The sequence below is a fragment of the Tyto alba genome, unplaced genomic scaffold, assembly GCF_018691265.1.
Source record: "Tyto alba isolate M040663 unplaced genomic scaffold, T.alba_DEE_v4.0 Super-Scaffold_40, whole genome shotgun sequence".
NCBI classification, from domain to species: Eukaryota; Metazoa; Chordata; class Aves; order Strigiformes; family Tytonidae; genus Tyto; species Tyto alba.
The window spans coordinates 2899902-2911184 of record NW_024881316.1 but is presented as its reverse complement, the minus strand read 5'-3'; the positions used below and the strand labels follow the sequence as shown (position 1 = coordinate 2911184).

General features: G+C 36.2%; 1 protein-coding gene across 5 annotated transcripts in view; it reads right to left on the bottom strand.

Annotated features, from left to right (window-relative positions):
* Positions 1–1542: 1542 nt before the first annotated feature.
* HACE1 (HECT domain and ankyrin repeat containing E3 ubiquitin protein ligase 1) overlaps positions 1543–11283 on the bottom strand; it is a 55837-nt gene continuing 46096 nt past the window's right edge. For all 5 annotated transcript variants that reach the window (XM_042803176.1, XM_042803177.1, XM_042803180.1 and 2 more), the window contains 5 exons: positions 9200–9331; positions 8390–8488; positions 8024–8094; positions 2906–3019; positions 1543–2462 (listed from right to left, as the gene is read on the bottom strand). In XM_042803176.1, the coding sequence (XP_042659110.1) occupies positions 2360–2462; positions 2906–3019; positions 8024–8094; positions 8390–8488; positions 9200–9331 (519 nt within the window). In that variant the 3' untranslated portion in view covers positions 1543–2359. The remainder of the gene's footprint in view (positions 2463–2905; positions 3020–8023; positions 8095–8389; positions 8489–9199; positions 9332–11283) is intronic.

The window sequence follows — 11283 nt, the reverse complement described above, 5'->3', positions numbered from 1 at the left end:
AGGTTTCCATCTCATGCAAATTGCTGTAGATTACTGTGAAACAGAACAGGCAAAATGAAAAAAGAAAAAAAGAAAAAAAATCACAGATTGTGCAGTAGTTAATGAACAGCATTTACAGTAAAACCTTCAAAGATAAAATCCTAGTTTACATAAGGAAAACAGAAATATGTAATCCTTACATAAAAACAAAAATACATCATTCCTGACAAGTACCATGTATTGCTCCAAACACTGTCCTGCAATCAATCTATCTCGCTGAGGCACGCAAAGAAATAACCTGTACAGCCAGGGAACCAAGCACCGCCCAACTGTGCTGAAAAGGGAAGCACTTGTGCTACCTGAAGGACCCAGAATAACTGGGATTTAACGCTACAGCCTCAACCATCTAACCTCTGAACAGTCTAAGCTTCCTAGAGCACACCAGAGACAAACAACATCTCTCTGCTGACTGAAGAGGCAGCCTAACCAGCTTTCAACTGTCCTTCTGGAAGAGTTTGCTCTTCCTACTAACTAAAAGCAGTATTCTCCTTAAGTCGCAGCCACGGACACCTCATAAGGATTTAAACCAACATTTATGCATACATGTGCACCAACAGAACTGAAAGGGAAATAAAGCTAGGAAGTCTACGTGTAAAGCTTAGCCTCAAGGAAAATTACTGTGGTACCACTGAATCAGATGGTCCACAGGTTTCTCTCTCAGCCCCAGAAAGGTTATATATGCTTTAGATTAAAATAATTAAGTAAAATCTGAAAAAACAGCCCCAAGTAAGCAGCCTAGACAGATCAGCTGATGAACTCCGGCTACAGATGTATTAGCACTCAGTGTAGGAAAACCACGAATGGATCAGTAGCAAACAGTTTGTGCTGAGGACCTGAATCTTACAATTTACGTGGCTGGGGAGTTCCCTGTGCCTGAACTCATTTACTAACTCTTCAGATCAGTTAGGTCTTGCATACATAATTAGACGTTCATCCATTAGCATTTGGTACATTTTTGGATCATGTTTTTCAGCTTACTTTCACATGGAGAATCCAGTTTGCATTCTCTGAAGCAAAAGCATGACAAGCAGGGATGACCAGAGTAATTATTTACCAAAAAAAAAAAAAAACAAAAAAAACCACACCAAAAACACCACAAACCCCACACACACCAAAACAAAACAAAAAAAAAAAATAATGGTGACCTACCCTAGGGTTCCTAAAATGCAGTTACGTAAATACATCACCTACCCCAACTTGTGTAGCTACCTATCAAAAACACATGCCAATGAGCCATTGCTGTGTATTTTTACATGTTGAGTAATATATTCTACTTTTATATACATTTTGGCATGAGATTCTAATTACTATAGTCTTGCCAGTTAACCTCAATAAGCTAAAATTCCTTCCTTGTGCATTTGCTTATCTCCATGCACACACTTTGACAATGCCTTCTCAAATGCTGCTTCCGTGACGATTTAAATTATAGGAAGATGAATAAAATCTTGAGGGGAAAAAAGAATAAACCGTCCACAAAAGACACACAAATTTGTCACGTCCAGATTCTGGTAAAAATATTAAAATTTAATAATACCTTTTGGACATACAATTATATCAAGGAAAGAGTAAAGGCATTCAAACAAATGGATATAGCTCTTAAATACTATTTACAAATTCTAAACTGCAAGTTGACTATAAAGTCACAAATACTTTAAATATTTAGTAGAATATAGTGTAAATTCTAATATAAATTAGATATTAACTTCATCTGTTATTTTTTTTCCAGTGATAACAGTCTAACCTTTACATACTATATACATTAAAATACTAAAAAGTTATAAAATTTTATTTCTGTTACTATGCAAAGAAATGGAAAATACATCAGATCTGTCTTACTGTACAATATCCAAATTGAACTTTCTGTAGTGTTCTCTGCAAAAATAAACGGCACTTTCACATGCAACAAGGCATAAAGTACAAGTCTGTCCATTAGCAGTATGCCATCTGAGTGCAAAGTAAACTAAAACACAAATTTCCTTCAACCATACAGTTGAAAGTCAAAAGTAAACTGTGGAAAGTGATTCTGACAAACTTTCTGATTCAGACTGCAGTAATAATGAAAAGCACGTAAACTGATTTCCATACAGATCTGTCATTTTTTAAAATGAAAACACAGCATACTGAGAAGCTTGTCATGACAGTACCAAAGCTACTTTGACAACATATAATGGAGGGGAAGTTGATGATCCTGTATGAATTCTGAAGCCCAGCCCTGCCAGTGGGCTGCAGCATCTAAGCTACTTTTCTATTGACAGCTTCCAAAATTACTTCTGCCACTTGGAATCACACATCCGTAGTCAGATGAGTTTTCTAGACTTCATTATGCCATTGTGTAACCATAGCTCCCACAGTGCAATGCCACAAGAAGCCTGTCCTTAAGGATTTCTTTACTTGGGTATTCGGGTAACTTGAGCATGTTGATACTGAAAAGAAAAGAATAAAACCACATCACAGTTCAGCAAGAAAACCAACAGTAAAGTTTTCCAACTGAAAACCCTGAAGATGTCTTATTTATGAAAGAAAACAAAACTCTGCTGCATTACAGTACCACTGAGCATTCAAATATATTGCAGGAAATTATGAGGTTTTTTCACTTCGATAAACGGTAATACAATAACCTGAGTATCCCCTTACTGATCCCACTGCCTTTAGGAAAGCAAAACGAAGTAGTAAACAATGCACAAGCATAATATAACCTCATCTGGGTTAAAACCCATCGCTTTCATGTTGGATAGTGAATACTCTACAAATTGTCTCATTTTTTTTTTCAGTCTTTTAGTGAAACTACTCAAAATAACCGTAAGTTTGACTGCAACCAACATGAAAAAGCCAAGTTAAGGTATTTCAGTAGGACTAGTTAACATACCATGTGCTTGATGTTGGTAAAAGATTTGCAGTATATGGCACAGCAGCAATTGTAAAATTTTGCAATCCACTGCCACCCATTATATGGGCAAAGCCACCATGAGGCACCCTGGAACTGAGAAAATTCACAAAAATTAGACCGTTACAAGAATGTTATCAACCAAAAAATACAAACTTTACACTGCAAATATCTCTTACTGCTGCATGTGACCAGTTACTAATACATTTATTAAGATTCCCCCTTTCTTACCGATATCAAAATTCTCCTTGTCTAAATGTTTTTAATTACAATATTGAATAACACATTTTTCCATTTACATTAGGCATCAAATTGTTTGATTGGTATTTAAGAGAATTATGTTTGCAAAGAGGACTCATTTCTACAACCAGTTTTTATAACAGAATGTTATCTCAGTTTAGACAAACATCTGTGGTTTTTTATATTTACAGCTCAAGAAATACTGCATCATAAAAAAGTTTATTCTCCGATTACTATCTGTGGGACAACTGACCAGTGTCCTTGACAAGCCTTTTTGTTTATATTTCAGACCACATATTTCAAGTAACTAATAAAACCATTACATCAGTCACGCTATCACCCAGTGACAGCGTATGACAAAACCAGAACACACGGAAAAAAATCACTAGCATCTTCCAGAATACATTCTCACTTAATCATACGATCCCATTTTTTTCCTTTTACCAGCGTATTATTCAAGGATTATTTAAGGTATAAACGGACAACAGCCCTAGAGACTTCAGAGTCAATTTTAAACTAACGGGAACAAATAGAATAAAAATTCAGGTGTTTTTATAACATCAACTTAAGTTAGTATGCATTACAAGGTAACACGTTGCTAGCACTGCCCTCACACCCAAAACCAAACCCCCATGAAAATAAAAAAGCCAGAAGACTATAATGAAAGGATAAAGACTAAAAAGAAGTTGGGCTGCATCAGGAAGAATGTCACCAGCAAGTCGAGAGAGGTGATCCTTTCCCTGTACTTGGTGAGAAACATCTGCAGCCCAGCTCCAAGCTCCCCACTACAGGAGGGACAGGGACACGCTGCAGCAAGCTGAGCAAAGGGCCACAAAGATGGTAAAGCATCGGAGCACCCGACAAAGGAGCACATCCAGCTGGCACTGCTCAGCCTAGAGAAGACAAGGCTTGGGGGGAATCTGATCTCCCAAAGGGAGAAATAAATAAGATAGAGCACAAGTCTGCAGACAGAGCACCCAGGGGTGCCTAGAGACAGGACAGGAGGCAATGGGCACAAACTGAAATCTGGGAAATTGGATTTAAACATGGGAAAAAACTTTTTTTTACTGTGAGGTGATCAAACACTGGAACAAGTTTCCCAGAGAAGCTGAGGGGTCAGCACCCCTGAAGACAGTCAAAACTTGACTGGGCAGGACCCTGAGCATCCAGCTCTAGTTGACCCTGCTCTGAGCATGCGGTTGGACTACGCAATCTCCAAAGATCCCTTCCAACCTCAGCTCTTCTGAGATTTCGTAGCTAGCAAAGAGAGAATCTGATGAAACAAAATAAATCCTCCATAAAATATATAACAGCTGTTACAATTCTGGATTACAGGTACTTACATTAAAAACAGTGCTCCTAAATTCACAAAATCAGTGACTGTAAACACCAGGAGCAAGAATGGAAAAGAAGAATGAGATAATGTTTCCACTCACAGTAAAACTCCTGGGCAGAAATGCAAACAAGGGTTGCTACTGTCAAATGTTAAGGAGCTAGGACAGAGCTTGCAGTAAATACTTTTTAAACATATCTGTAAGAGCTAGCTACAGTGTTCAACACAAACCTGTAGCATCTAGCTTAATGACAGCAACACTGGGCATACAGCGCTAGCACTGGTATATAAGGCAAGCACTATGGAGGGAAGTGCTGGTTATTTGCGGCATATTATTTCTGATGTACAGAACTGTGTTCACAGCCACAGTTCAGAGCAGCTGTAAAGATTTTACAGCAGTACTCTTTTATATCATGGTTTTGGCTTGCATTTCTAATACAGTACTGCCTCCCCTGCAGTGACTTTTTTTTTTCTCTCCAATGAACCAAGAGAATTCCACATTTAAATCAGCAGTAAAACACAGACCTAATTGTTGAAAAATTCCCATTCAGTCCACTATTAGCTAAACGCTTTTACAATCTAACTTACTGAAATGTTTTTCATACAACAGGTCAAAATCGTATAGTATGATCAGGGGTCTGAACGTTTAAAAGTAACAGATGGCTGCCAACTTATGCCTCAAAGAAGGAGTTTTCTTTCCAAGAAAAACACTGCCAATATAGTAAAGAAAGCCTTCCAAATATGTGCAAATAAGATTACAAGATCTTCTCTCCCCTACTGCATATGCAAAAAGCCTTCAGCAAGAGCACCAATACAATTTCATAGCTTTGAAAACTTCAACACTATTACAATGTTTAATTTTACATCTGAATCCTAACTTTTCTACCTAATTTTTCCACTTACAGATTTTGCAGGAATTTACATGAAGTGAAAACAGTGTAGAAGACATACTTTAAGCCAGTTTCCTTATGTTTTGTTTTACTTTTAGAAGTATTCATATGTATCTACCACATTTATCAAGTATGATCAACTTCCCTTAAAACAGCACATAGTTTATTTACGCAACAGAAACTACAGTCGTCAAATTAAATAGCAATCCTGATACCTGCAGAATACCAGTAAAGGAGGATTTATCATGATAAGCTATCATCTCCCTTCAACTGTTAACTAAAAACCTGATAGAAAGTTGCCAAATGTATACTCAACAATAATGTGGCCAAATACTATTATAAACACCAAACAGATCAAGGTGGGTGGAAAATAAAAGCATGTGGAACTGGCAATAATCACCTCAAACAGCTGTCAGCAGAGAAAAAGTAGGTGGTACAAACACCCAACATGAGGCACAAGAATATTTAGGGTTTTTCTTGAGTATGTTAAGACCCCCAAGCACACAGAATCTGCTATTCAAACACTGCTCATGACAATTACTTTACTGTTAAAGATGTCTCAACATTGGTATCAATGATGAATACAATGGTATCTCCACTGAAACAACCAAAGCAGGACTTCATTACATTGGAAAGGAAAGTGTGTATGAATGGGGGAAGAAGATAAAAGGAAAAGTTTAAGAAAAATTTAGAGATGTCAGAGAAACACCGAAGACTTCATCATAAATATAACTGTTTTATTTAAGTCGCTAAATTAATTTCATAGTTTTTGATTGGAAAGAATAATATCAGTTCACACACAGACACAAAAAAAAAAAAAAAAAAAAAAAAATCAAAGTGAGTGAATATGCAGAATAGATTAAAGGGAAATGTAACAAGCAATGAAAACTCTGAATGCAGCCTGCCAACCAGTACACACAGAAACAAATTCTCTACTAAGTAAATGCGATGCCAGAAAAAGATCATAGCTTGAGATCAGGTTTTGAGATTGAGTTTTAGTTTGAGATTTGACTTTTAGCATCAAACTTTAAGGTACTGGCCTGTACTAGACTAACCGGTGTTTTAGCTCATAGACAACTCAGCATCTAAATCTTCCATGCCCAGAAAACTAGGACTGTCTGGGGACTTATCTGCAAAAATGCCAGCTGTATACCACTAATAGAGGTATAAAGTTAATTTTTTATGGAAAAATAAGATATACCCATTACATTTCAATCACTGAAAAAAACCCACAATGGGTTCCTACTCACTGATACAGAAGAAAAAAACCTAAACAATTTGTTTTTAAATTCCAGCCCAGTGTTCTTTAAAGACACACCAAAAATTTCTCTCCTACTAACAAGAAATGGGTAAGAACGAGTCAGTATATGATTTGTGACCAAAATGAATGGTGCTCAAGCACATAATAATCAGATAACATAATTGTTTACTTGATAGGAAGCATCCCCTAGAATCCAGTAGATTATCCCAAATGCCATGAAAACAGTGAATGCCACTTCAGTATCACCTGGAATGCTTCAAGCAGCATTAGAAATGTAACCTTACATCTTAAAGATCCCTATCTATCATCTAGATTTAGAAATTGACTCATCCACTAAAAATGAAAGACCAGCAGCTGGCATGCAACAGATGTGCAGTTAGAACTGCAGGAATCATTTCTGTAGAGGACAAAAGTAAAAGATCAATGTGCACAGAACTAGCTTCTTAAATTGTCTGTGATCCCTAAAAACAATGAAATTCATAATAAATCAAGTGAAACTAATGGAATTTGAAGGCCGTGCCGTTTGATGATACATCCGTGACTTCGAAATTCCTTGGTATAAAAGACAAGTTTTGATAATCTTAATTTGGATTTTACCATTGCTTAACCACAAAATTTAGAAACAAAATGTCAGCTACTCTACTAATCCTAGAATATGAAGGGAACGTCAACTTAAGACAGTGCAATCTCTACCTGCCACTGGAAAAAGACATGGATTACACAGCACAGATGCCACACATATGCCTATGGATCCACTTTGCAAAATGTCTGTATACATGAGCTTGGCAACTCACAGGGGCCTTTACTGCTCAAAGCCTTCCCCCACATTTCCATAAAGTAAAATGGCTTTCCCTGAAGAACAACTAGGATTTAGGACAGAAATCCTATCTAAAGCAAACTCAGCCTTGCATGGGGTTACATCTTCACTTGATCTTGACACGCTGCATTAATATTAAATGCAACTCAGCTTTAGGAGAATGATGTTCTGTTTACACTGACTGAAGTGATACCTAGTTATCTCATATATTAAAGCCTCTATTGATTACTGGAGAAGCCAGGAGCCACATACATATGCAACAGGAAGAAGAATATAAAGTGCTGTTAAATTCACTACTGCCTTGTTAAAAATTGCCTGGGACAGCAACAAAGGCCTCTTGCAAAGTACTCAAGTATAATAAATACATAATCAATCATTTTGCTGGCAATACAGGCAGCAGAAGTATTAACACACACTTTGTCCACTTTGATCAACATATAGAACACCAAAATATGCAAGACAGTTTCTAGTTAGGTGACGTTGTATGGTAACCTGAAGCCTCTGGACTGATTTCAGATTATCCAGACAATATATTTGTTGTTACAGAAGAGTTTCTCACCTGCCAGTAACGAACTGTAATAGTAACACTCTCTCTTCCTGAGTTAGTTCTTCCACAACATCCCAGAACCACTAAATGAAAAATAAATTAGTTTGTATTTTCCATTAAATACTTGCAGTACTTGAAAAGATAATGGTAAAACAGTAAATTGAATCTTTGTGTGTTTGTTACTTAAATTATGGAAATGTTCATATGAAATTCATACATAGCTAAGTCATTTAATGTAGAAATATAGTATAAAAAACCTCCACAAATTTCAGCCAAAATAAGCTTCCATAAGCACATACAGAAAATGACAACAGCAGCAGCAGCATCTTTTTTTCAGAATGAAATGCAATAATCTGTATTATTAAAAAAAAAAATTACCTGAATAACTTGGTCTCCTCTCTCATAGCCACTGGTGTATTCTGTATTTTTTAACCAATCATTCACATCAATTTCTGGCATACCAGACAACAAAAGCTCCTTCAGAAGAAGCACACAGATTACGATTAGTCCTCCTGACTAACCATTAATTTAAAGTGTTTATGCTACTTTAAAGAGTAATGCTTTAAGAAGTATAAAAATTCAAGTGCCTTTTCGGTTTAGTTGCAACCTTACAGAACCTATGAGTAATTTTTAATACAAGAAGATTCTTGAATTCAGGTAAATTCACATGGGCTGTTTAATTTAAGTACACAGTATCAAGTGATAGAAACTATTGCCAAAGAATCTAAGAGAAAAAAGGTCTGAGTTCTGGTATGACTTGAGATGCGTTGGTTACAGAAGATCACACCACCACAAAAACTTACTGGAATTTGATTCTGTGACTCAGACAAAGTAAAGACAATAGACAGCACCTCCTCTATTTTTAAAGGACTTCTGTCCTCCTGAAAGAAAATATGAAAAGGCTTAAAGGCCACAACATCCTGATTCCATTTTGAAATTACAATTTAAGGCATTTCTCACTGGCACGTGAAGTTACCACATTCCAGGAAGATGGTCATTCTAAGTAACTAGGATAAACAGGAATACACATATTGAGATCCTCACTGGTAGATGCCCAGGAAGCAAAACCAAAGTGGAAGATAGAAAATGTTTATTTTGTGGGTACTGAGCTTTACTTCTACATCATTGCACTACCGATGAAGTATAGCGAACAAAATATTTTTTAAAAGTAGAGGCATTTCTGCTTACCAGTTCATATTCATCAAAAAGCTGGATCAAAGACGGTGGAATGAACATATGGAAACCTTGTAAAAAGGCATTTATCTGAGGCTGAATGGCTCTTGTCATTCTAAGCTCTGTAACAAGCTGGACATACTCAGCCTGCAATGCAGAAAACAACATTAAAATATGCAATAGCAAAATTACACAGTGCTCATGCAAACTCACATACACACACGAGTGCAGTCCTCAATACTGCACAGTTACAAATCTCATGTACTGTAAAGATGTTAAGAACCTCAATGCACTTTTCACACACAGAAGCAACCCAAAATAATTCAGAGGACCCCTCAGAGTTGAGAGCCCCTTCTGCTCTTCCCCCTTCCTTCGTTCCAAAGACAATTCCCAAATAGAAGTGTTTAAATCATAACACAAACCAGTCAAAAAACAAGGACTTGGACTAAGATAAAGGAAGTGAATAAAACTTAGTTTGTCATGCCTGCATTTAATACAACCACCATTGTGATCATCTAGGGACATAAACAAGGCAATGTTTGTAACGAAAAATATTCTATTAAGCAAACTGACATAACTCAGGAAAAAGGGTAAACTTCTGAAGGAGTATTTGTGAGACAAAAGGCTTTCTTGCTTTCCCCCCATCTCTGTAAGTCTAACAGAATATATTACATACACCTGCAAGCTTTCTTGTTTTAAGAACAATTTAAATTTTTTTAAAGAAGTCTTGAAAATCTCCTCATTTTTTTAAAAAGAAAAAAAAAAAAAAAAAAAAAAACAGAAAAGCATTTATATCATAACCATGTGAACAGACAATACCACAGTTCACATGCTTTAGAGATCTGGGGACTCTGTCCTCTTTAAAAGATGACAGCTAGAGAAGGAATCCACCAAAACTTCGCCTTTGTTGAAAACACAAAAGCCTCGGACACTTAATGGAGGAAGGTTTTTTAGAACCAGACAGACAAAAGTGCCTACATTGAAGCTCCATAAACATGTCCCATCTAGCCTGACAAAACTATGCAAGTCTAATAAAGTTTCCTTACGCAAGAAGAGAGATTTCTAGAGAACAAAATTTATTCCTAGATTATTTAAGGCATTCAGTTTCAAATAAATGCTTGGACTCCCTAATCATGATTTTTAATAATGAAATCATGAAACACATCTTCCAATTAAACTCTCTCAACTATCACCTTCCTTCAAAATAATAATCTAACAAAAATACTACCTTGACTTTTAATATTAAAAAACATTAACCAAAACTTCTAGGTTCTGAACCCGCACAAAAGCAAACAAGCATCCTTTCTTGCCTTCCTTTTAGAAAAACAGAATGAAGTATGAAACATTTCAAAACAGAACAATATTTTTTTCAAAGGCTGTTCCATACATTCACAGAAATATAGAGGGGTTGTCATTTGCTTTGCAGTTGGAAGTTTTTTAAATACATTACCACCATTTTATTAGAGTGAGAAGACAATTAATCTGTGAAGTGCTCTGAAGAAGAGGAACATTTTGTAATCATATCTTCAATTGCAGAGCCATTCCCAAAAATTTACTGTCAATCTAGTAACCTCCCTAGGTTGCTTCTACTGTCGGTAGAACTGAAGACACTTGCCTTCTCTAAGCAGCTCCCTAAGGAATTAGAGGGGTAGCCAAAGGCGATTAACTGAACTAGACAAAACTAAGCCTCTGTCAATCCATCTTATGAGCTCCAGGAAGAAATCAGAATCTTCAGCAACATCGGGATTAGACGTAGTGTTAACACTGGTCTTCAATGATCAGAAATACTTGCTTTACATCTCTTAAGTCAATGTTACATAAAACAGCCTATTCAGAAAACAGCATTGTAGAAAGAAATATTCACAATCTTATTTTTTAAAAACCCATTAGAAAAAATATGACAAACACTTACTGTCTGCATTACAAAAATATCGAACATTTTCATTATGAGACAAAACAGCTGCTGTGCTTTAGATGTAAAAAGAAATGTTTTAAGTAGCCTGGAATAGCCGAATATCCTGACTATCAGCACTAGCACATGCTGAAAGACCCATACCACAGAATTTACAGTTAAAAAAAAATTGTCAGTTAAAAAAATG